Here is a 24,579-nt window from a genome sequence, read left to right on the forward strand (position 1 = left end):
TGAAGTGGGAGGATGGGGCTCCTTCGGCTCCCCCTACATGGCTCTACATGTTCACTGTTATTTTTAAAATTTATTCAAACACCATTAGCAAATTCTGATAACATTTACGAGTTATAGATATAATTAACTTATGGATGAGATCATGAAAATGTTATAGACTAAGGGTCTGTTTGGAACCTACAACATAGAAAAGAAAAAATGGAAAAAAAGTTATTTTCTGTTGATCGGTGAATCATTGAAAAAAGGGAGAGAAAGTTATTTTTTGTTGATTGACATTGAAAAAAAAAAGAACAGAAATAAAAACTTGAGAGAAAATCTCAATTAAAAAAAAATGAAAATATTACTATTTTTTTTCACTTTTATCTAAATAAGGGAAACTATATTTCTCTTCTATTTTCCATGGGCATCCAAACAAGAAAACAAAAATATGATCTTTACTTTTCTTTTCTCTCCACTTTCTGTGTTCTAAACGCCTAAATAAAAATGGATTAAATCTCCCAATTCATTCAAGATGATAAGAAAAGCAAACACCAATTTCAAGTAAACTGAAATAAACTGAATACGAGTTTATAAAATTGGCATTTTAAGAGAGATTCCAGAGACTATAAAACTTAAGCCCAAACACGGTGCTGACTCACCGAGTTCAACCGCAATTCCACTGGTAACTTATTGTTCTAACTTCTCACTCAGCTAGAATATATCAGAATCAGATGATTCTCAGTTGGATGTCATCTTGTTTTGGGTTCTAACATGAGAAGTGTATTGAAGGGGGAGGGTGATAGAAACTCCGTAGCGATCCCTGCCAGTTGCAGCTTGCCAGTATTCGGGGAAAGGATGTAGGATTCAAGATTCAAGGACCCACTCCATGCAGTTATCCATGTAATTTTCTGAGCAGGAAGCTCCGTTGAGAGAAAATAGCGTCTGAGTTCAGTGCTTATCCATTTCCTGCAAAGTGAATGACCTCCCACTGATGTGGATGAACTCCGGCCTGAATTCCCGGCTCATCCGAGGGATAATTCTGTGTGTAGAACACCCAAAGTGAGATAAACACGAAATTTGTATTGCATATAGGAACAAATTACAGACGAATACATGCACATTCTCTCCGTCTTAATGGAGGTAAATATCAACCATTAACAACCTCCTCAAAGAAGTGAAACATAAGACAGGAACGACCCCAAAGGGGTTGTGGATTTGCTTTTCAGATGTCTTAAACTCCTCTACACTTTTGGTTTCATGGCTGCTATCGCCTTACTGGTTGTCTGGATAGACCAGCTGGTTGTGACCCGCTAGGCTTGATTGGCCTCGAAACACTGTATAGGACAAAATAGTAAGTCAGAAACCAAAAGACACAAATAGAGATTGTACAAATGCCTGGGAAATCATATGGACGTGGAAAAGAGATACCTGGATGATGGCAGAGGTTTTGTTTGAAAGGCTGTTCTCCTCATGGCTTGATGTGCTTTAACCTCGTGGCTACAAACCAAAAGATCAGGATCAGAACTGCTTATGTTGAACTGAATTTTTTGCTTGAGACAGGAAGACTGGAATTTTAAAGAAGAAGTATATTGAACAAGATATTTAAGTATTCATGTAAACTACCTCTTAAGAAACTCAGTTCTTGCCTTCTTCATCAGGTTGCCCTTACCAGAACAGCTACCACCAGGTCCACTACCTGGTGAAATTTTTCATGGATACAATATTACAAACATGAACTAAACCAAAGACTGAAGCATCAACCGTGGTGGTGACTTGTAGGTGCAGAGTTACAAGAACCAAAATGGATAAAAGTATTACCTCCCCAGAAGCTTCTCTTGTTGCTTGGAGGTACCTTGGAACATATCTGGATCTTCCGACTTTCTTTCTCTGCAAGGAAATAATCTCATCAAAATTCTGATGCCAAGTAAATGGACCCCAGTTAATGTTTACGAGGTTAACAAGGGCATGCTTCAATTTTGAAGAATTATTTCATGCAAAACTAAAGGAATCCTACGACTATCCTACAAAGATTAGTAGTCCTACTTCAAAAACTACTCACTGCTTCATGGGTTGATGAGCAACAAGTCAGAATGCGTGAAGGAGAGGAGCACTAATTTTATGGCACAAATTGATTATATCTGACAACTTCAAATCAGAGCATATATTGTTGTGAAAATGGTAAAGAGGCAAAGTAACTTACTGACTCCCTCTTCTGCATATAATTTTCTCAATCGTTCAACTGACCTCTGCTGAGCTTCATCCCTCTCTTTCAATTTCGCCTGTAAAACAAAGATTCATGCATGCGGTGGTTAAATATTATATAAACCTTAAACTATACAAATCAACATATTACATATAGAAAGATTAAAAATATACTTCATATAATTGTCTCCATTTAAAAACAACTTGTTTTTGCTTCATCCGCTTGAGGACAAGGTTTAGGCTTTCCTCACCAAAATGCTGCTGATAAAATTTCTTCCAAAGACTATCAGTCACAGAAGTGAGATCTCTGCCCTGCAACATGCAAGCAAAATTGGTATTGTAAGTGACAATTATAAATTCTGCACTGCAATAGCAGATAGAAATGTAAAGGACTAAAAAGCAGTAGAGAAGATTTTGAAACTTACCTGTGAAGATCTTTCTATGTGCATTAATTGATCAGCTGTACAGTGAGGTAGTATCTCCTTCAACAGGTGTATATCTGTTTCTCCAACATCTTCCATATATCTTATATTATCTATTGCAGTCTGAATGCAGAGTTTTAACAAGGAAGGAGCCTTCTTTTCTACTGCTTGCACCATATTTCTCCAAAGAAGAAAAGCTAACCTAGTCCCAGTGTGAGCTCCAGGGACTAAAACAAAATGCTGGATTGGATATCTGCAAATAAAAAAATAACCGCTTTTATTGATGAATTTATTGATGATATGTTTTCCAAAAAGTTAAGTAAACATAAATTCAGAAGGCAGCTGTCCACACATCTAATAGGAACAGATATGGTGTTAAGTTGAGGATTCTGTGAAAGTGATGAGGAACGACAATATCATACATAACTACCTTGAATTGTCACGTGCTTAAAGAGAGAAGAACAAGATTTCAGTAACACTAAGTTATCCCACTGGAATGAGCATCGGTTTAGGATTAGCAGCTAAAGACACATATGAATCCAATTTGCATTGTAAAGCTATTTGAAAGAAAAAGCCCAACTATGTACGGTGACTGAAATTCCAAACGCTTTTACTTCAAACTTAGCAATTGTGATATCCTATCATTAAAACTCATAGAACATGCCAAATCAGGTACATTCATGACTTTGATCCTCAACAATATTTCAAGAAAACAAAGCAATATAGTCAAAAATTTATATGAGAATGCTGAGTAATGAGAAGAATTAAATAACGAGGAATAAGAACTAGTTTCAGCTCGTCTTTATCAAAGATATCTATATCTCATCCCGGTAGGAATGCCAAAAAAAAGCCCCATCAGAAAAAGAACGATCCATTCCACAATCAAGTTCCCCAAAAATATAAATTAAATAAATTAAAATTCAGAAGAGATCGTTAATCAGTGGCACATAAGTTGTTTTGATCCATCATCACCTAGCTAAAATAAAGAACGATAATTAGCTCCCGATCATGCTATATCAAATAGAACATGCAATAGCATTATCCGGGAGCTAAAGAGGGAGCTAGAGTGAAAATAATAAATACAATCATGCGCAAAGAATTGCGAGAAACTCACCTAATTCCTCGCGATTGAAGGAAATAAAATAGAAAAACCTTCCAAGGTAGAACACTATTTATAGATTTGAGGGGGAGCAGTCCTCTCGGAAGGTTCCCTTCCGATGCCGCTATCTTGCGCCGGAGGGTTTGGGAAACTAATTTGCTACGCGTACGTTTACGTATCTGAAATAACGTAGGGAATATCCTAATCCTTGTATGCAATTCTAACCGTTCATCCAGTGGGCTCAAAAGTTCCGAAGAGATAGCTGATCGTTTTTACTGTGGCAGTGAGGATGGCAACGTGGTAAGTCTAAATTGAACTTGCACTCTAACTTACACATCATGTGAAACGCGTGGTCCCTCTCCCTGGTACGTCATTCAAGGTTTAAAAAAAAAGGGTAAATTATAGTGTTTACAGCTTCAGGGACTATGCTCTTGCCAACCATTGTGTGAATCATACCAACAGCCTCTAAATAGAAATTCTAAATGAAACTGGAAAAAGGACTTTTTAGATTGCAATTCGAGGTCCTTAATTTTCCGAAGTACATTAAAAATGAAAAATAGTGGGAAAAAATGGAAAGAATTCCATTGCCGGGATTTGAACCCGGGTCGCCTGGGTGAAAGCCAGATCCTAACCGGACTAGACGACAATGGATCTGCTGGTCATTAACTTATAAGATTTTATTTATATTCTATTTCAAACTTCAGTAGAGAAAAAAAACTCTTATGGACTTCATACTTAACGAGATCTCTTGTTATGTTATAGGTTCGAAGCTCAATAAATCTAACCTTCAAAAAAATTGTTACTTCATTCTGCTAAAAAGGTCAAAAAACAAAAGAGATGAACTTCATACTTTCGCTGGCTGTTCTTGGACCTGTTATCCTCTCTATGGCTTTAACACAACAAAACTATACACAAATTGCTTGAAAATGAAACAGAAACCTCCCCTAAATTTTCTAAAAGGAAGTCCCCTTTGATAACTTGTTCACTTTATGGGGGAGGGGGACAGGGGGTCAAGTTGGGGTTAGCGTAGCCGAGTCCAAGTGCTATGAACACGTAAGTCTCATATGTATATTGTTAATGATTTTGCTATATTGTAACGTTGTATCCAGGTAGGCCTCATATGTTAAAAAAAAATACTTTAATATAATTATAAATCGTAATGAAACCTCCAAATGACCAAAACCATAAGTATATCTAACAAAGCCAGACCCTTATTAAAGTCATAGAAAAAGGTGTTCCCATTGGTTTGGTATCAACCCAAACTCGGGCACTTAAAAAAACAGCGGTCCGGTCTGATATGGTATCGACCCCAAACAGGACGCAATCAATAATTAGGCAGATGCACAAACTATAAATCAACTCCAATAAAAAGGTTTGAGTAGTCCAGACTTCCCACAAATTGCAATTTGCTAGTTGGTAACATTTTGATTCATGAGGGAGCTTCCATACCAAAAAGATCTCTCTACCGTGTCCATAACTACATGTCAAGAATCACAGCCAGAGTTTGCTGACAATCTGCAACAAAAAAATTCAGGACAAAAGAGACAAAAGGAAGATAAGAGGTATCCTTTGGAAGAGAATACCTAATTACATTCCCAACGACTGAGCAGAAGCACCATTTTGATAGGCCTCATATGGGTAAAAGAAACGTCAAGAAAACAAAAAAACATACAAGGAGACTGACTCCTTTGTAGCCCATTTTTAGCCCTCAGTAGCCACAAGAGACTACCATTTCTCCAACATAAAAACAATTATAAAAATCCGCTTGTAAACCTGGGCCCATCCTGCAATTACAGAATGATTTGCACAGCTAAGCCATGCATCAGACAGCAAAAAGACTAGGGCTAGCAACATCTAGCCATCATCCTCCTCATCTCCCTCATCCTCTTCATCTTCTTCATCTTCAGATCCATCAGCTTCCTTACCCTGGAATGAGACATCACATGAAGCACACCCCTCAGATGCATAATATTATAATTCTGGAAAAGAGTGGCAGGTGGAGATCTATTTTTGCATATTGACATAGAGGAACTCTGATTTCAACTTAGAGAAGAACTAATGTTAAGAAGCTTTAGAAATCAGTTCTGAACTTTCAATATCGTGCACCTAAAAAAATAGAAACCCACTTTTATTTGTAAACTATGATGGTCGCATTAAGATAAGCATGTAACCCACGTCAAGGCATTTAATTACCAAAAAATGACAGCAAAAAAGAAAGGAAAAGGTTTACATTAACATTTTGCACAGCTACATTTCCTGTGTAACTAACAGGCATGAAAGGAAATAACTGTACATGACGAGAAAATTATTAAATAGATCTATATCAACACACTTATGAAAAGGTAACAGGACTTTTATTGTACACATTTTGTGTAAAAGTACTCCCAGTTAAACATAGATAGTGACCAAAAAGGATTGAAATATCTACAGCGTTTATTCAGAAAATAAGGGCACATAGAAGTTCCTTTTTCTACCATCTTTACAAAAATATCAGAACCAGTGTTAAAAAACATAGACACAATCGGCCAATTGAACAAGGTTATACTGGACTCAGTCCCTTGTCTGGGTCACACAATGTATGAGATACAGAATTTGGGTCAAAACCCAGTTGACCAGACGAGGATCAGGTTGACCAGTTTTTCAAACATTAGTTAGAAATGGTCATGCAATATAAATGAATAATTAAATGTATACAAACAAACAAACACACTTAAGATAGCAGGCAAGCTAACAATTATAAAGTTTGACTAAAAGTAAAAACATGTTAAATGTATAAAATGAAAACTGACTTTTAAATAAATAAATAAAATCATAGTTTAAAACAATATATTAAAACCAGAACTGACCAAAAGGTCATTTGAACATGGTTCAACCACACCCGACCCCCTATCTAGGTATGTACATGTAGCAACCCAGATGAGGGAGAAGACTGGCCAAACAGCCTACTTTCGCAGTTCAATTGACAAACCACACAAACCAGGTCCTGATTTCCACTGCTCCCACTTCAACTGCACAAACGGGGAAAGCAGATAGGAGCCCCTGTCCTCACTTCCACACGGCTGCAGGAAGGACGTTGGCACCCTCCCCCTCCATATGTACCAGCAGGCCTCCTTCCCTGTCCACAGAAGAAAGAGGAGACTTTTCTCCCCCGATCTTTCTTTTAGGAAAAAATTAACTATTTATGACATTATATGACATCGCCCGAGGTAAAGTGGTGGTCAAACCTGGTTGAACCAGCTTTTGACTGGACCAGGTCACCCCACTGAGTCAGCTTTTATGGCATTGGCTAAAACAAAATAAGACCACTTCTAAAGCTATGCAAGCACAGCTTGCCAAAGGATAAAGAAACCTAGTGAGCACATGATGAGGAAGATGTGACAACAGAACAGGAGTTACAAATCAGAATTACTGTGGTTGTGTTATGAATCATTTAGTGTAGGCAGTGGTCTTCTGTTTCAACTGAAAAAAGCTATCAAGTAACAGTAGCAGTTTCTTGTTAAAAGCTTCAATGGAACTCAAGACAGAACAAGAAGAGGCCAGAAAAAAAGAAGTACAAATTTTTAACTATGAGAATTCAGCATATAAACATTAAAAACATGTAAAATTACACTTCGAAGGAAAAAGCCCTAACACAGTAGGACAAAAGGAGAAGCTTAGCAAGGAAACTCTAAGTTTAAACACAGGACAACAACAAGCCAATAAACAACGATAAAAGAGGGAAAAATAATAGGTATTTGACTTAGTTCACCTCTTCATCCTCTTCATCTCCGTCAAAATCCTCTTCATCAACTTCCTGCATAGAAGACCATGAAGATTCCATTGGACCAGATAATGAAAGTCAAAAACAGAAAACTACAGCAACAAGTTACAGAAGAAACAAAATAACTCACATTATTGAAATATTTAAGAGGATTAGGCCACAAATCTTCTTTGATTATCTCCGCCACCTGAAATCAAGTAAAAGGTAAGTTGCAGGAAAATAGTTCACCCCCAAAGGATTTATGCCATTCTTCAAATCCCTGTAAGTTGGAAAAAGACAAAACAGAAGCAGGAAATCTAAACCAAAGAGTAGCAAATGAAACAGGTACCTCATCATGAAAGCCATCTATTAAATCTTTCTGCTGAGTTTCACCAAACCAAGCAAAGAAGCTGCAGCACACGAGAGTAATCTCAAAACAAAATAACCAAATAAAATATGATTGAAGTTCAAAAATACATATATAATTGATTAATTTCAATAAAATAAAAGAGAATACAAATGAAATAAATACACCAGAATAGTTCACCAGCTATTTATAAAATACAACACAACATCGTTGTCAGAATGAGAATTACAACAATGAAGTTCAGTCATAAATGCACTGGAGTATAGTTATACCTCTTGTTCTACTCAACAATACTCTTAAATAAGGTTCTAGTTGCCAACCAACAATTAAAGGTGAGACTTCACTGAATGCAACAACACATGAATATGGTAGCAAGTCTCTTTATTACGAAAAGAATAAACAATCTCAATGCCATAACTGGGGCAAAAGACTAATATTAGATAAATTTAGTATCTAGCTTTTTGAATCTGATATTTTAAAGGGAAGCTCACAATACCAGCCAACAATGCGCTCAAACACATATTTTCATATTGACTGTGTTCAAATCCTAAGCCTTCCCAAATCAACTAGCATACCAATCACTGCACAGTGAAGAGAAGCATGCCACACAAGCACATAGTTCATCCCCCCTCTACAAAGGAATTATTCCACCTACAAGGAGAGTTTTTTTTTAAAGTCTTACATGCATTCAGATCAACTCATAATTTTACAATAGTGATTAAAGGATTTGATTTTCTTTTTTTACTTAGCAGAAGTTCTGACTTTATCACAAACTGAACGACACTTGGCCTAAAAACATGTACAGATAGAAGGAGAGAGAGAGTGAGGGAGACAGAGAGAGAGAGAAGACCTTTCATCAGCATGGGACCGCTTGTTTCCTTTTTTTTCATGACCAACACCATTAGCAACATCTTTCTAATAATGCAAAATAGGAAATAAATTATCAGCTTCAACTGCAATGCTATGGCTAATAAACAATTGCCGGAATACCAGGAATAGGTTAAACTTACCATACCCTCCTTCCATTTGATTGTAGTACCAGTAATCTTAGTTATACCTTCGTCAGAGAAGGAAAAAGTCTTTGTAAGCTTCGTATCTTCAAAATATGGATTAGGGGAGAAATTCTGTAACATAAGAAACACCTCACTGAGTAATATAGAAAGACAACAACAAACCACCCTGCAGCTAAAAAAAAGGAGCTAGTTGTTTTTTAATGAAATACTTTTTTTTCTTGAACTTAGGAACTAAAAAATAGTGCATCAAAACATCTTAAGATAGTGAATGGAAGGGCAAAACACTCACAAAAGTGATTGAGTATCCTGATTTAATATCTTTAGAATCTTCAACATCAAGAGACTGCAAGTACTTGAAAATCTAGAACATATGAACCAGTAGTGAGATTAAACTAAGAGGTGGCAACTTATTTTCAAAGTCAAAATAATCATTCAAGCAAAAAAAAGGGTATCAAAGAGAATACTATTAGTCACTCATGTATGAACTAAGTAAAGGCCAACCTTTTGGTCTTCCTCATTGAGAAGATCACAGAGAGCAGGATGACTCAAAAACTGCAGCAGTAACAGTCCAGAATCCAATTAAAAGAACAGGAAGATTGTAAATGCTTAGATTCAAGAGAAATCATGCATACGTGCACCCAAAAATACACAAGAATAAAAAAAATATGATGGATGGAGTACAAACAGCTGTTAGCCAAAAATCAGGTATTGATTTAATGATCTCATTTCTCTTCTGGTAGACAGGTCTGCGGATGTCATTATACTTCTGTTCCACTTCTAAGACCTTGTCACTCGCTTCTTCATTAACCTACAGAGTACAGAAATACTAGGACTTAGATCTGGAAAGAAATAAGCACTGGTTTTGGCAGATAAGATGGAATACCAAAAAGAAATCCTTGGCTCCATGCAACTTCTGAAAAAAAAATGTGCACACACAACTAAAACAACTACAAAATGTCCATTAAACTTGAAACTCATCATCGATATTAAGAACTGAAAGGAAATTGTATATGAACTTCATGTTGAAATAGGAACACACACGCAACAAGAAAAGCTACAAAATCTCCATGCACCTTGAGACACAGCATCACCGTTTTGAGCTGAAAGAAGATCGTAGATAAACTTCATATAAAAGTAGGACATGCATTTGAAGCATGACTTCTGTGTGACTTATTTTGAGCTGGTAAAACCAAAGTTGGAGTGCCTCGTCTAATCATTTTCTTCAACAAGATAAGTCCTTGCAGACCCATTCTTCGACAAAAAGGGGTCCTAAGGGGTCCAACGCAGCATGAAACTACCTAAATTCCCGCCAAACTACCTCTATGACCTCACTCAATCCAGCTAAAGGGAACCGACGCACTCCACGACCTCGCTCAGTCCTGTTGAGGCGACCTCTCATTTTGCGTTAAGAGGTGCAGAAATTGCACATAAATAAGCTGAACTGTTTACGAGAAACATTGTCTGAATTCTTTTCCACACTTTTCTCCAACCACTTAAGACTGCATTCTCTTCCATTTAGGAAAGACAAACAAATGAACTAGTATCCAATTTATCCTCCCCGTGCCATAATCGAGAAAGGAATCCAATATGAAACTACCAACAGATAAAAAACAAACAGCAACAACCAGAACCGAAAACAAATGAGGCCAGCAAAATGAAAAACAGAAAACTATCCAACAACAGTCCACAAACAGTATAACAATCAGCTCCTAACAGAACCCCAAACAAAGACATACGGAACCCACAAACCAAAATCCTCACCTTTTCGAGCTCATCCTGAGTCTCCTGCAGTTTCTCAATAGAAAACACGAGTTCCCCATCAATGTGCTCATTCTCCTCCTCCTCTTTCCGTTCCGCAACCTTGGATTTCTTCCCCTTATCCGCTACCATCTCTTTAACCTTCGAAACCTTGCTATACGATCCTCCTAACCCTAGACAGTCGTCAAGAAGGAGAAAGCAAATGTGGAAAGTTACTCGAGCTCCACCGAGAAGTGAGAACGAGAAACAGAGAGAGACAGAGTTGCCCAAAAAAGGCCTCTCCGAACGCTCGCAGTCTCTTTTCAGAATCTATATAGGATCCCACGGCACCAGGTAGACTAGGTGGGCCCATTCGTCGGCCCCACTTTTATAACTCACAACCCTAACCCTAAAACAACCAAGTTTAGTTTCTTTACCTTTGAATAGTTTCAAAAGGGCCAACCCTTGCTTCAAAAGTACCAGACCTAACTTTTTAAGTGCCATGGATAGAAAATGAAAAGCTTTTGGAGTAAAAAGAAGGGGAGTGGTGAAATTTTTAAAAAAAATTGTGAGATAAAATGTGAGATCAATAATTAATCTAATATTTTAATTAACGAATTGGCTGTGAAAAATGAATACAAATGACTTAAACCAAACCCCAAAATAAAATCTGAATCCCCAAACCCAACCCATATCCGTAAACCCAACTCGTCTTAACCACATTTTATATTTTCGTTTCATCAATGGGTCAAGCTAGGTCAGGTTCGGGTCTGATTTGGGAAAACCCATCCCCAACCCAAAACCCAAGGAGGTGATAACAGAACTTCATACCTTCCAGTCTGAGTCGTGGTGGGACCAAAGTTGTCCCACGACGACACGAACCACCTGCCGTGGCTCGGAGGGTCTCATTCGCGCCAAAAATTTCCCCCCCTGTTCCCGGGAATTCTTGTATAGTCTCTTCTAGCGAGAAGCTCGTAAATGGTGTGAAGCCGTGAAATTCGAAGTTGTCTCTCTCCTCCTTCCCGTCCCCTTTTATCTTCTCCTTAGTCCGCATCAAGTACCTAAACGTTTCTCTGGCATTGCTCCCAAAATCTCAAAATGGATCTCACTGATCTGGCGAGGAAGCTTGGACTCTCTGATTCCAAACATGTCATTCGCAAAGCGGAGGAGCTGCGTCGCCTCTGCGATGTGCAATTTGATTCCTCCGTCATCGGCGTTGTAAGATTCTTTCTCCCCTTATCTTTGTACCGGCTTGGTGTAAATGTTACTCATACATCTTGGGTGTTGAATTCAGGGGGAGGTGTGTAAAGGCATCATTTGTTTAGAGATCGCAGCGAATAGGTAATAATTTTGCATATTGGAATTTTTTTATTAACATTGTTGCTTGAGGAATGAGGGAAGGAGGGTGGTTGGAGGAATCCGATATTCAAATGTCCTTCTTGAGTGGTGTTTCGGTGAATCGGTTGATCGACATCGAATGGGTGCAGGTTTCAGGTTATGTTCGATCGGCAACTTGCAATACGACTCAGTGGAATGTCGGAAAAGGCGTATCATAGATCGTTTAATTCATTACAGAACGGTCTTGGTGTCAAGTGAGGGCTTCTTCTGTATTCACAATCAGTTCAGTGTTAATTGTTAATTGTTAATTCGGCTATCCGGAGTTAGTTGGAGTCGTTGATATGAATGAAATCGCCTAGTGCTTTTGCTTTTGCCAGAACGAAGCTGGATGTTCGGGAATTAGCAATTCAGTTTGGTTGCGTTAGGCTGATCCCGTTTGCGCAGAGGGGGCTAACTCTGTAAGTTCTAGCTTTCTTTCCCATCTATGGGTTCTTATTTCTAAATGTATTTAAGATGTTATTGCCAGTGAAACGCCTTCTTTCACTCATGGGTTGAACATTCAATTTCGCAGTTAGCTGCGGTGATTTTTCTACACTTTTGGCTGTATTAATTCGCCTGCCTATTATTCTATTCTCAGCTACAAAGATCGATTCATATCCTCATTGCCAGCATCTCGTCGAGCAAGTGCTGACTTCAGTCGGCCAGTATTCACAGCCGTTGCATTTTATTTGTGTGCAAAAAGACATAAGGCAGTTATTCAATGATTTAATCCCGATCATTTCATTTATTGGTTTTATTTCGAGGATTGTATACAAATTCAGCACACAAATAATCAATCATTTTTTTATTTTTTGCATGTTTCTCCACAGCTCAAAGTAGACAAGATAAAGTTGATTGAGCTCTGTGCGACATCAGATACAGAATTTTCTAGCGTAAGATTTGGCATTCAACTTGCAGTGTGTATTGATCTATGTTCACTCTTATGTGTTTTTAATTGAATTCTAATTGCAGGTTTCGATTTCTCTGAAGGACCTATGCTTTGACGTTTTGGGAATTGCAAAGGAAAAGAATGACCCTAAATCTGCTAAAAGGAACAGAGGTATTGTTCTTCTCCACATGGTTGCTTATATGTAAAATTGCTCCTAAAATTTTTGAGTTCTCGATTGCTTACTTTATGTTTTGGTTAGCAGAATCATTAGATGCATTGCCTTTCAAAAGGAATCATGAGGATGCAGGTGATGTATCTGATGATCCATTGGATGATGCTGAAGATGGTCTCGAGGTACTCCTTTTCTTGTTCATACTTATCTTTACCATATATGCATGCCTCCCTGCAATTCAGAATGCATAACTGTGAGATCTTTTTTTTTTTTCTAAGAAATATGAGGCATTTAATTATTGAAGAACTGGGTTCATCCTTCATTTATTATGAAATAAGCCCTTGAAAGTTTCCATCGTTACCACAACGAGATTGTGAGTGGACAGCATTATACCCTTTCTCGCTTAGTCTTTCATCAGTCCACGAGATGATACACTGCATATTATGTTAAGGTGATTTTGTTGCAACAGAAGGAAACTTTAATAGGAGAAAGCTACTACCATCGGTTAAAAATTGATCAATATCTCCATCACCTTAATCTGATGTGGTTTGATCAAAGATGCTGTTTCCTGCAGATTCCAAGTTGCAAGAGGCATAAGCAGATGGAAAAAGCTGCTTATGAGAAGTGAAAGTCTACTGTACTTAGATCTAATAAAAACAGCAAACCTGGAGGTATAATTCTCTCAGTTTTTTTGTCTGATCTATGGTATTTCAGATTGTCACTCTCCATCATCAATCTGTATTTTCTGCTCTGTTACCTCCCAGTAAGAGGAAGAGGCAAACACAACTCAACTTTGCCTGGAAAGCCCAGGAGACAGTTGCCCTGGAAGCTTCATAGGATGATAATTTCCTGTTGCTGGTCTCAAATCCCTCTAATGAGGGCAAGTAGATTCTTTCGTGTACTGTCATTCTTTATATCTTGCACTCAAGATGTACATACAATTACACAAACAGAAGTAGCCTTTGCTACAGAATTACGACAAATTGTTTTTAATGAAAGACTCATTGCATTCCATTACCTGTGCTTCGCACTGTCCACTAGCATCACAATTTTTATTTATTTTTTGTTCTGATTAGTTTTTCTTTTGGAGTTTCAAATTTGACCTTCTCTCATAATGTTAATCTGTAGAAAAAATTCATAATAGCAATGGAAACACTTACTGTTTTCTTGGGAGTTGACTAACTATCTTCCCATGCTTTCCTTTGCAGCATATTTATCCATTCCATAACATGCTGCCACAATCTTCAGCACAAATTAGTCATTTTGTTCAATCCTTATCAGAGCAAGTGCTAAATCATCCAAAAATATTATATTTTATCAAATTGTCAAACGTGATATTTCTATGAGTTCCTGAGAAATCAGTCTGATAAAACCAGAAACATCTGAAAGATGGTATTCATGCTTGTCATGCAGGAAGCTTACTGTGAAGCTAGTCATGCAATTCTAATTAGAAAGAAAAGCCCAAGAGCTTCCCAGCATATCTGTAAAAGCAAAGCAGCAGATGTAATGTATCGTTTGCAGCTCTAGTCATTGTGGTGCCTATCAGAAATCGGATATTATATGCCCAGTGCTACATGGCCCCTGAAGATCCGCTGAAGCCAAGAAGGAAATATGGTTCTTGGCTTAAATATAAGCAGAATGCATATAATATCTGGGAGTCGAGGACGATCCCTATCCGATCGAATAAGGTTAGCCCCATGTATCCGGTTTGATATCTGGTAGGTTCCATTTAAATCGCTTAAATTGATTAGTAAATTTTCCCTTAATTCCTTGTTTTATGGTGGAGGGGCCGGTTTAATTCTATCCGGTTGAACCGGCATGTCCGGTCTGTTTTGTATTAAGTATTCTATTATAATTATAAACACTTTGATTTGACTGATTGACTAGATCTCGACTCGAGTGCTTGGTAGTTGTAAGTTGTAATTCAGCAAAGCCCCATGGAAATCAGAAAGTTGGGCAGCTAAAAAGACGAAAAGAAAAAGCTTGGCGACGCCGAAACGGCACTCCGCGCACGGGCGAATCGAAGGAAGCCATGGCCCATGCCCGTCCACGTCTGGGCATCGCTTTTGTCTTCTTCCGCTACAGAAGTTCCTCAATTTCAACGATCGACTTCTCCCGTCTTTTCTTTGGTCCTACCGAACTCGTTTGCCCCGGCTCGGTTCGTTTGTGGTGGATTGAGCTGTTCATCTCTGTATTGGATTCGAATTGCTGTTTCGGCTTTGGCTTTTTCTATTTCTATTTCTAGGATCGTTAGGTTTGAGTCAGTGGCTGGTGAAGTTGGCCGTTCGCTACTTTGCAGCTGTATTTTGGAATCAAGAGCTCGGAAGTTTCTGAGATTGTTCCTTGTTATTTCTTGTGAGTCTGGAGCCTGAAGAAAGTATAATAAGGTATTATTGTTGATTGAGCTATTTATTACCTCGCCTGCTTTTGAGGGGAAAATAGGTTCATTTCGTAATCTGTTGAACTTTGTGGGAACAGAAATTGAAGAAGGGGAGTCTGGTTGTGTAAATATTTTGGCCGAGAGATGGATCAATATGTATCCGATGAATTATTGGGAACTTTTGTTCCTGTTTTGGTGTATTGGTTGTATTCGGCAGTGTATATCATGTTGGATTCCTTTGACAACTATCGGTTGCATCCAAAAAAAGATGAAAGTGTCAAAAACTTAGTTGGGAAGAAAACAGTGGTTAAAGGAGTTCTTCTTCAACAGGTTGTTCAAGCTGTGGTTGCCATCCTCTTGTTTACTGTAAGTGCGCTATGTTTCAAATGATTTTATTATTTTACGGCTGCTTTCCTTGAATATGTAATCTCCGTTTCTGTTTCGGTTTAGATCGTTTGTATTCTGATACTTGAAGTTGTTTAGGTTCTCAATTCGTAGCTTCTGTACATTTGATTTGTTGACGAGGAAAATATGACAAAATTAACTCCAAGTTGTTTACTCAACTTGGATTTTGGAAGGACATACGTATAGACAGCACGTATAATTTGATGAATGGTTAAGAAACCAATACGAAGTGAACATAGGAATATGTTAGAAGTCCTCAAGGAGTTCCTAAGACATGAAGGGTGCAAGGTACCTTTTATGAAACATCTTGATGAATTTTAAAAACAAAGATTGGACTTTGGTTTGTTCAAAGTCAACTGAAAATAGGTTTTGTAAAGTTTGATGTACGAGCAATATAGAAGTGCTTGTGTCTAGACAGTTTGCATAATTTGTTGTATTGTCGGTAACACCTTTTTAAAGGAATAGAAAGATCTGTGGAAGGTCATTAAGTAGTGCCTTGTCTCTGTGATTTGAATGCCTATTGAAGACCCTCATCTTCAGGACGTAACTAGTACCATCCTGAACATGTCAGACATTATAAAGCAGGGGTGGTTTGAAACAAGTTTCGTCTTTCTGGAGTGTCTATGGTGGGCTGTGTGAGCATTTTTATTAATAGTGAAGAAGTGTCATTTCTTGCTCCTTCATACATTAAATGTGACAAACTTCCATGAAACAAGATATCAGATGTACCCTAATTCAATGTGGGCCCTTGATATTGGCTTCTGGCTTTGCCGCATCAGTGATCCTTTTGTTATCTGACTGGGTTTATAAGAGAAGGAAATATCATAAATTGTGAGCCTATGTTAGAGTGGAATTACATAGTAAACCATGGAAAGAAATTGCAGATTTGATTTCCTACTTCATGCAGGCTTTTCTTAAGCATGCTATTTCTTTCCTCTGCATCTGCAGGTAACTGCCAATGATGGTAGTGGTGCAGAAATATCACAGCCTTCTATTATGGTTCTAGCTGGGCAATTCTTGATTGGGATGCTAGTTTTGGACACATGGCAATATTTCATGCATCGGTACATGCACCACAACAAGTTTTTGTATCGCCACATTCATTCTCAGCATCACCGGCTTGTGGTGCCCTATGCATTTGGAGCGCTGTATAACCATCCATTGGAGGGACTTCTTCTGGACACAGTTGGTGGAGCCCTGGCTTTCCTTCTTTCTGGGATGTCCCCTCGAACATCCATATTTTTCTTTTCATTCGCTACAATCAAGACAGTTGATGATCATTGTGGGTTGTGGCTTCCAGGAAACATATTCCATATATTCTTTCGAAACAACACAGCCTATCATGATGTCCATCACCAACTTTACGGAAATAAGTATAACTTTTCACAGCCCTTCTTTGTTATGTGGGACAAGATTCTTGGGACATATATGCCTTATTCTCTCGAAAAGAGAGCTGATGGAGGTTTTGAAGTTGTCCCTCTAAAGAAAGATTAGGGTCAATACCCACATCTCTAATTTTTGCCACTAGTTTAGCACAACATGATTAGATATGCATTGTGTATGCATGGCAGAACATCTTGGAGATTGTATATAGCCTCATGCAGCCCTCTTTTAGTATACTTATCAATGTTTTTAACACAGTGAAGGAATTATAGCAATAGACATTTAGTGATATTTGTACAGCTCAGAGAAATGAATATCATTTGACACAATATCCTTATTATATTTTTCTCTGTATATTAAAGTCAATAGTGAAATCCTTGTGCACCTTGCTAGCTGAGTTCATTTGTTTTGTGAGATAGAGAGTGACATCTATGAAGGTGTTAGCTACGATGGGTATGTCGTTAAGATACTTATGGACTTGTTGATCAAGTTTGTTGTGCTGATGGGATTTGACCTGATCTTTTTTGAAGGAAGTTTATACATTTTTAGTTTATTATTCTTAATGAAAATGGTCCTCATGCCTTATGTTTTGCAAATTTTGGTGCAATGATGAAATTAAAGAAAAAGAGTGACATAAAATTGGAGTAAAAGTGAATGAGAAACAAAGAACTACTAAATTTTTTGCTTGTTATCTGTAGTTGAGCTCTTCAAACATTTCTGATCACGTAAAACTTTATTTTCAACTGTATTTGAAAATAAAGTTTTTTAGAGCTTTCAGTTCATAGTAAATAAATGTTATTCCACTTGCTTGGCACCTGAAAGCACAGTGTATATTGTTTCACATATGCTAACAATGAGTAATAGCTCCTCGTTCTGCAGTTAAAATCCCAACTTTAGCCTCATGTTTGTCTATTATTTGCAGACTCTTCTTGCAGATTTCTTTTGTAATCTTAGAGCTTATGATTACGCCACCAGTTCTGCTCAATTTCTAAAGGTAAAAGAAGAAAAGTAGGTAAATACCAAGGAAACATTATTACAGATATGAGTGCAAACAAAAAATGTTAAACCCATCATTAAAATTGTAGAAATTGGTCCAATTCACTAGTAGTTATGATGTGTTTGCTGAGATTTGGGCTCTAGTGCCAGCTGCCAATGATGTATCTCTCAAATTTTGATATAAAAATTGCCTTTTTCTTTAAAGCAGTTATAAAGACACTTTCGCCGCAATCTCTTGGGACATCAGATCTGTATTTTCCAAATAAATCAACTTTCTTTTTTTCTTTTTGAGCTTAAAGATATCTGCTTCCCTGCTCCAACTTTGAAGTTCCATGAGCTGCTAGTTTGCCAATGTAAGTGGAAAATAATCTTAGATTCTTTATGCGAACAAATACTAGGGCAGGGGCTTGGTGGGAGGGAGTTGGTGAAGTTGTTTAGTAATCCTTCATGCACGGAACTTGGTGGCCTTTAAATGCATCATAAACTCCTTAGATGAAACATGCAAATCAAAGAAATTGGTTTGTATCAAGCTTAAAGAAATTAAAGGAAAGTTATGAAAACTGTATTTCTCCAAATAAATCAACTATCCTTTTTTTTCTTTAAGCTTAAAGAAATCGGAACTGTCACTGATCTTTCTCTCCGAAATAGAAATCCTTCCCAATGTGCTGTGGCATATATTGCCTAACCGTGATTGACCTTTTTCTTCATGGTCCACTTTGGGGCTGCTTTCTTATCCTAAAGTTCCTCCCTAACCAAACTCCAAAGACCTTTTCTCCAACATAAATGCTCCATCCATTTTTTCCAACTCAATGATTTTGAAAGTAATGGGTGTGGACCTCTCTGTTTGCATTGCATTTATGGCTCATCTAACTTCACTTTGCAGGGTTATCTCTACACCCAATCAACGACATGGAGCCATGTCCAGCATCCTTAGGAAGAGTCTTTTCAATGAGCTGCTTAAGGCAGCATATTGCTTAGTACATTAATGGCTCGAAGTAGAAGGATGTTAGTTTCTTTACAGGGGTCTCATGATAGACGTCTTAATATATGCCAGGTTAATCTAAGCATGTTCACAAAAGAGTATGAGTACCTTTTTATGTTACTATAATGCTTGATAAAATGCTTTTAGCTTTTCTCAGTTTCATGTTTGGTCACTTGACCACAGAAAGAAAATGATTAGCCACTGGGCACTTTGTGGCTACAGGAGTTGATTTGTTCAGTTGTCCCTTGATATGCTTCAGTGATACAGGTGGGTAGTTGCTCTCCAGCCTCCACGGTCTTGGAGGAGAATGGTAATATCTTTGGCCTTTGTAATTTAATCCTCCGAGTTATATCATCTCCAGCCTGAGGTACCAATGGCATGAAAGAGAGTGATGGGTCTCGGGAGCCACCTTATAGTTGTGAGGTAGTTATGATATTGAATGTGAGACACCTCCACACCATTTCTCTGTTGGCGCCACATATTGGAGATACGATTGCTGTGAGTTGAGTGTGTCAAACCAAAAAACATTCCTCCAGTATTCCTGCAACTCAGATGAGTGTGAAATGGGTTCATTAGTGTGTGACATGTGTTTCTTCTCTTCACCTCTTTAGTGGACCTCAAAATGGGGTGTCTGTGATTTTGACAAAATTCCCAGTTTATGAAATGAATTGTTTTTCTTGTCCTCTCCCTTTCCCCACTTCATTTGCCTATATGAGTAACTGAATGATTTACCCATGTAAGTTCCTTGAGGACTTGTGGGGGTTTATGGAAGAAATTGGTTTAGTTAAAAAAGAAATAGAGGAAACTTGGTTGTGCCGTCTCCTGGCCAAGAGAGACAGTCTTCCCAGCCGAGGTTAGATTTACAGAGTGATACAAGGGGGTCTGCTGAATAAGATTCCTTATCTCAACCTTCTCCCTCCAAATCCCAAATTTGAGTTATCTAGGCGACAGCAGCAATTACGGTACAGGGGAATGTTAAAGTTGAGTTTCCTCACCTGTGCGTGCTGGACTAAATGGAAGCATGCAAGGTTTTTTATTGTGAGGCCCCCCTTACCCAGAATTCTTTGTGCTTCCACTTTCTAAAACAAGAGTTTGCAGAGGGGACCCTTGTCTCCAGATACCAGTGATCTATGCTCGCTCAAGTTTGTTGATTTGCAGCTCAGAAAGTTAACCATGAGAAGGCAATGTATCTGAGGTCATATCAAACATATTATATCACATGGGGGGCGGACATAATTCCCTGTTCACATTTTGTTGCTCATATCAAACGTATACTAGTTCCAAGCCATGACAGGCTACTTCTGGTGTGGAATGAGGAAAAGGGGTTCTTGCGAATGAGGTTGGGACCATATCGTTTAGTTGACCAACTTCGAGAGAACACTTATTCTATCTTTTGGATTCTAGGCTTCTTCTAGATGTTGCTAGATTTTGCTTGGTTGCCTTTTGAGTAATGCATTTTAACCTTGGCTTTCATGCAATATTACTTTATCTTATAAAAGATTATTAGGTATCTAATTTAAGGACCAAAAAATTACTTCAAAATTGATAAAAAAATATTTATGTTATATAGATTATAAATTTTAGGTAGGTATGATGGTACTTGAGATTTGCTTTGTGTACTAGAGAAACCCATCTATACGTAAACGGGTTTTCGATATGGGTTTTTTGCATTTTAGAAAAAGGCTCCACTTAAATACATGCTATCGATAAATAATTTATTTGTCGATTCTATTCATGTATTGATTTTTGTTGTTGTTATTGTTGTTTAGGAAGACTTCACTCATTTGCCTCAATCTTACATTGAATTTACTATATTATCTATTTATAATCAAATTTTAAATTTATTATCATGAGAAAATAATGCATTAAATTTTTTTGTTAGAACCTAGCACTCAATTTAATAGTATTATTATAATAATATATTTAAACAAATTAGGGGTTGGAACCCTTAAAAAAGAAAAAAAAGAGAATTTATTTATTATTATTCTTAAAAATAGTTAGTAGAAATGAGATAATAATTAAATTTTTATTTTTATTACTATTTTTTAAAATAATAATGATTAAATTCTTTTTTTTATGGGTTCCGTCTCGGGTGGGGATGCACCAATTGTTGAATCTAATTCGTTGATAAATTCATATAATTACCTGAAAATATTATGAATTAATCCTTCCGAGGATACTTGTGAATAGGGCATAAACAAAGGGGTTTACGTTAAATCACTCAAAACCATTTAAGAGATAAAATGAAATTTCTTTCCAATATCTGCGTGCAGGCCACCGCTCTGCTCTACAAAAATCACTGTTACACACTTAAAACAAATTACACATGAAAACAATTGGTCTATCGTCTCTCAGGTCAATCGAACGGCTGGGAGAGCACGAGGAGAGTGGGACCTTGAAACTGACGGCACAGAATGCTGTGGGGATCCATAGAGAGCGATGTGGGCCCCGTCGCCGTTTTCAGACCGGAAGCGTCGGCGTGGATCCGGCGATGTCTTCTCCGGCGTCTTGAGCGCTTCAGCTGCGACGTTCAACGCCTTGGTGCTCCTGCAACCCAGCAACGAGCCAGATTGACGCCTCTGAGCCTCCTTCACCATGGAAACCTTACCCATCTTGGCCGACCCCACCTTCGGGTCACCGTACTCCGACCCGGCGGAGGAGTAGCCGACGGCGCTGGCAGTGATGATGCTCCACTCGATGCTTGCCTCGGTGGGGGCTATGCAGCTCGATGCCCCGTCGGAGCCCTGCCGGTTGAGAGCCGGCTGTGGACCGGGAAGGCCGCCGAGCTCGAACAGGTCGGAGCTCGAGTCGCTGCAGAGGTCTTCGTCGTCGCCGTCGTTGGTGGAGCCTTCCAGAATGCCGTCGGGTCGCTGGCCGGAGTATGGCAACATCATTAGTCTGCGGTGTTCACTGGGCTCCATGTTCTTGCCCAGGAGAGGCGACCCGAAGACCTCTAGTGACATCCGCGGCTGATCGTCGTCGATTATTCGTCTCGAAATGGTGGAATTCCCTGCAACTGGGTTCATGACTGGAAACGAGAAGCAATCTTCTCTCTTACCAGTGGACCCTTTATCAAACCTCACGTACTCCATTTCTTCTTCTCGCAGTCGAATCGGCGGGGCTGCCGAAATCCGACCTATCTTGAAGGATTCCTTCATCGGAACGTCGGTGCAATGAGGAGCACCCAGGTCGACGATCTTCCTGCTGGAGTTCTTATCGCCGTCTTTCGCATCAATGTCGACTGATTTCTTGCCTGAGCAGTTGCAGCCGAAGCCGCCGAAGAATCTCTTCCCGCTGTGTTGTTTTTGCAGATTTTCTCTCCGAAAACCACGCAGTAACGCGCTTTGGCTGTTCCAACTCACTTCAGAACAAGTACTGGGGGTACCTGATCTGATCTTCGTGGGGAGGTCCGACATCTCGATCTTTCCCTCTGGTTTCAGCGTGTTGTCGTCGTCAACTCCTCCCTTGAAGTACTTCTCAGCGTCGAAGATGCTGATTTCGCCATCGGGAGTATACCTTCTTGATCCCAAGTTTATTTGGTAGACTGGCTCGGTGGTGGCCGGTGCCACAGTGGTTGGCAAAGTCCTGGCCACTTCGCCGAGCTTCAGCACGAAGCTCTCCTCGGTGAGATAGGAGGAAAAGGAGGCGTCCCGAAGGTGGTCTCCTTTGTTGTTCAATGAAATGCTCGGACCGAGATTGGCGTTGGAGGGTGCTGTCACTGTGACTGCCGCCATGGGAACTATTTTCGAGAGCCCCAACCAGCTTGTTCAACCCAACACAGTACTGAACGTAAGAGCAAATCACAAAAAATTACAGAGACTTCGAAACTGAAGAGACTACAGGATAAATTCTGAGACTTGTTTCAGATCCTCAGCTACAGCCAAAACTCTAGCAACAAAGCAGGCATGAAAGACTCGGAAAGGCCTACAGAAGAGAATTGAGGAATAGAAACTAAATCAGAAATGATTTGTCCCTGAGAGCTTCAGAACCCTTGAACAAACCGAAGATGTAGATCGGGACAAGAATAGCAGAAATTTCGACTTGAGAATCTACAGACTCTTTCGAAAACCCAGATACAAAGAACTTAAAAGAAGAAAGTAACTAAACGCAAGTCAAGAACCCAGAGGATAAAATTGAATACAGTAACATCAAGCGACTCAGAAAAAAACTGCTCGCAATGAACCCAGGAAAATTAGCAGTTCGATTCCCATGAACGGAAACCGAAACAGAGAAGCTCCAGAGGCTACTCACAAGCAGAATTTCTATGATATGCTGTTTTGAATTTCGATAGAATGTCAAGGAATCAATCGTCGAAGCGGAAGAATCTCGACTGAGAAAGCTGATAATCACAGAATAAAATCTCGATTCTGGATTCTCGACTGCGGAGCGCTCTGGAGCCCGAACTTTTGGGCTTGAGCTTCAATAAATAGGTTATAGGCCTCTAGGCCTCTAGGCCTCTAGGGGTAGATGACGAATACTTAAACGTCCGGGCCCACACTCTCCCCTAATAAGTCTCGTTTTAATCCATTTCCACGTTCGATAAACTTACTACTTACTAGGACTATTTTCCCTGTGGCAATGGCAACCGTCGGGACGGGTCCGAGCGGAGGAAATTTGGATCCATGTTGTGAACCAGGTGAGCTTATCGGTTTTCCAAAACGGATTGGATATCTTAAAACCCAATAATTATTGGTTGTAGAGAGTCCCACCACATCAATCGTATTGGGAAGATTAAGTAACCTATCGCACTTCACGCCGGTCGGGTCCAGGAATTGAACCCACCCATTTTAAAGGTTTACCTATGGAGAACTTACATGTTGGTCCTTATGGTGAGGGGCCCACACAACAAGCTCCATTCCGGCCTCAAGTCTTTCGTAATGTCATAACTTTTGTGGCCCACCTGCATGAACAGTTAGGATCAGTTCTTTCATCCGTGGTTGCTCGTACGTGGAGATCCAAGTAGATCCGACCGGGTTCTGCTTCTGATGGGCTTACATGAAACTATCCATCTGAGTAGCGCCAATCATGGGCCCCACTATCTTATCCAGTCGATACGCAGTTATGTAATAAGAGTACGTGGCAGTTTAACACTACTACACCTAATAATTTTACCCCGCGTCCAAGTATGATCGGATCAGAACAGAAATTACGTATCATCAATAATACTTATCGGATTTTATCGTGGACTATATGGGTGTATCGGCCAATGCAGGTCGGCAATTTATCGGGTTTTAAGGTGTCTAATATGTAAGTAACAAAAACGATATACCGACTCTATCACCACTAAGGTAAATGTGTAAAATTGATTTCGCATGAAACTAGTACTATTTAAATATTTATTAAATAATAGAATGTATTTATAATGTTTATTAAATAAAATTAATATTTTTATTATAATTATTTTCATTTCATCCTTTCACATATTACTCCAGTAAAA

General features: G+C 38.8%; 5 protein-coding genes across 6 annotated transcripts; 2 read left to right on the forward strand and 3 right to left on the reverse strand.

Annotated features, from left to right (window-relative positions):
- Positions 1-1,039: 1,039 nt before the first annotated feature.
- LOC137942019 (elongin-A-like) lies at positions 1,040-3,798 on the reverse strand. Its single transcript, XM_068787685.1, has 8 exons — positions 3,718-3,798; positions 2,607-2,856; positions 2,356-2,493; positions 2,180-2,258; positions 1,798-1,866; positions 1,603-1,675; positions 1,408-1,476; positions 1,040-1,313 (listed from the first exon to the last, which is right to left on the reverse strand). Exons 2-8 carry the CDS (start codon positions 2,778-2,780, stop codon positions 1,244-1,246), a joined length of 672 nt encoding a protein of 223 aa, XP_068643786.1. The 5' UTR covers positions 2,781-2,856; positions 3,718-3,798; the 3' UTR covers positions 1,040-1,243.
- Positions 3,799-5,099: 1,301 nt separating this feature from the next.
- LOC137940497 (NAP1-related protein 2-like) lies at positions 5,100-10,848 on the reverse strand. The gene is made up of 10 exons (XM_068785599.1): positions 10,583-10,848; positions 9,507-9,629; positions 9,323-9,373; positions 9,111-9,182; positions 8,819-8,932; positions 8,659-8,723; positions 7,791-7,851; positions 7,593-7,649; positions 7,451-7,495; positions 5,100-5,628 (listed from the first exon to the last, which is right to left on the reverse strand). Exons 1-10 carry the CDS (start codon positions 10,709-10,711, stop codon positions 5,557-5,559), a joined length of 789 nt encoding a protein of 262 aa, XP_068641700.1. The 5' UTR covers positions 10,712-10,848; the 3' UTR covers positions 5,100-5,556.
- An 808-nt stretch (positions 10,849-11,656) lies between these two features.
- LOC137940178 (origin of replication complex subunit 6-like) lies at positions 11,657-14,132 on the forward strand. Its single transcript, XM_068785111.1, has 10 exons — positions 11,657-11,776; positions 11,853-11,899; positions 12,046-12,150; positions 12,274-12,354; positions 12,534-12,645; positions 12,766-12,828; positions 12,908-12,995; positions 13,087-13,178; positions 13,571-13,667; positions 13,761-14,132. The coding sequence occupies exons 1-9, from the start codon at positions 11,657-11,659 to the stop codon at positions 13,622-13,624; spliced, it is 762 nt and encodes a 253-aa protein (XP_068641212.1). The 3' UTR covers positions 13,625-13,667; positions 13,761-14,132.
- On the forward strand, positions 13,637-17,613 carry LOC137940520 (sphinganine C4-monooxygenase 1-like). 2 transcript variants are annotated; one of them, XM_068785631.1, is made up of 5 exons: positions 13,637-13,667; positions 14,410-14,684; positions 14,884-15,383; positions 15,475-15,742; positions 16,730-17,613. In XM_068785631.1, exons 4-5 carry the CDS (start codon positions 15,521-15,523, stop codon positions 17,273-17,275), a joined length of 768 nt encoding a protein of 255 aa, XP_068641732.1. In that variant the 5' UTR covers positions 13,637-13,667; positions 14,410-14,684; positions 14,884-15,383; positions 15,475-15,520; the 3' UTR covers positions 17,276-17,613. The 2 variants fall into 2 exon arrangements, with proteins under 2 accessions (XP_068641732.1, XP_068641730.1); XM_068785629.1 differs by having other exon boundaries at positions 14,884-15,742.
- A 3,723-nt stretch (positions 17,614-21,336) lies between these two features.
- Positions 21,337-23,473, reverse strand: LOC137940519 (protein PHYTOCHROME KINASE SUBSTRATE 1-like). The gene has a single exon (XM_068785628.1). The coding sequence runs from the start codon at positions 22,874-22,876 to the stop codon at positions 21,494-21,496; it is 1,383 nt and encodes a 460-aa protein (XP_068641729.1). The 5' UTR covers positions 22,877-23,473; the 3' UTR covers positions 21,337-21,493.
- Between the last annotated feature and the right edge of the window lie 1,106 nt (positions 23,474-24,579).

The sequence above is a fragment of the Aristolochia californica genome, unplaced genomic scaffold (genome assembly GCF_029961685.1).
Source record: "Aristolochia californica isolate CCGP_79_NKW_82.1479 unplaced genomic scaffold, dmAriCali1.0.hap1 SCAF_9, whole genome shotgun sequence".
Taxonomy (NCBI): domain Eukaryota; kingdom Viridiplantae; phylum Streptophyta; class Magnoliopsida; order Piperales; family Aristolochiaceae; genus Aristolochia; species Aristolochia californica.

Coding starts and splice junctions, on each gene's coding strand:
- LOC137942019 (XM_068787685.1), bottom strand. CDS start 2,780: ATGGTGCAAGCAGTAGAAAAGAAGGCTCCTTCCTTGTTAAAACTCTGC. Junction 2,259..2,355: donor AATGGAGACAATTATATGAA/GTATATTTTTAA, acceptor TTTGTTTTACAG/GCGAAATTGAAAGAGAGGGA. Junction 1,676..1,797: donor CAAGAGAAGCTTCTGGGGAG/GTAATACTTTTA, acceptor AAATTTCACCAG/GTAGTGGACCTGGTGGTAGC.
- LOC137940497 (XM_068785599.1), bottom strand. CDS start 10,711: ATGGTAGCGGATAAGGGGAAGAAATCCAAGGTTGCGGAACGGAAAGAG. Junction 9,374..9,506: donor CTGATTTTTGGCTAACAGCT/GTTTGTACTCCA, acceptor TTACTGCTGCAG/TTTTTGAGTCATCCTGCTCT. Junction 7,650..7,790: donor TAGATGGCTTTCATGATGAG/GTACCTGTTTCA, acceptor ACTTGATTTCAG/GTGGCGGAGATAATCAAAGA.
- LOC137940178 (XM_068785111.1), top strand. CDS start 11,657: ATGGATCTCACTGATCTGGCGAGGAAGCTTGGACTCTCTGATTCCAAA. Junction 12,355..12,533: donor GCGCAGAGGGGGCTAACTCT/GTAAGTTCTAGC, acceptor TTCTATTCTCAG/CTACAAAGATCGATTCATAT. Junction 12,996..13,086: donor ATCTGCTAAAAGGAACAGAG/GTATTGTTCTTC, acceptor TTTGGTTAGCAG/AATCATTAGATGCATTGCCT.
- LOC137940520 (XM_068785629.1), top strand. CDS start 15,521: ATGGATCAATATGTATCCGATGAATTATTGGGAACTTTTGTTCCTGTT. Junction 15,743..16,729: donor TTGCCATCCTCTTGTTTACT/GTAAGTGCGCTA, acceptor CTGCATCTGCAG/GTAACTGCCAATGATGGTAG.
- LOC137940519 (XM_068785628.1), bottom strand. CDS start 22,876: ATGGCGGCAGTCACAGTGACAGCACCCTCCAACGCCAATCTCGGTCCG.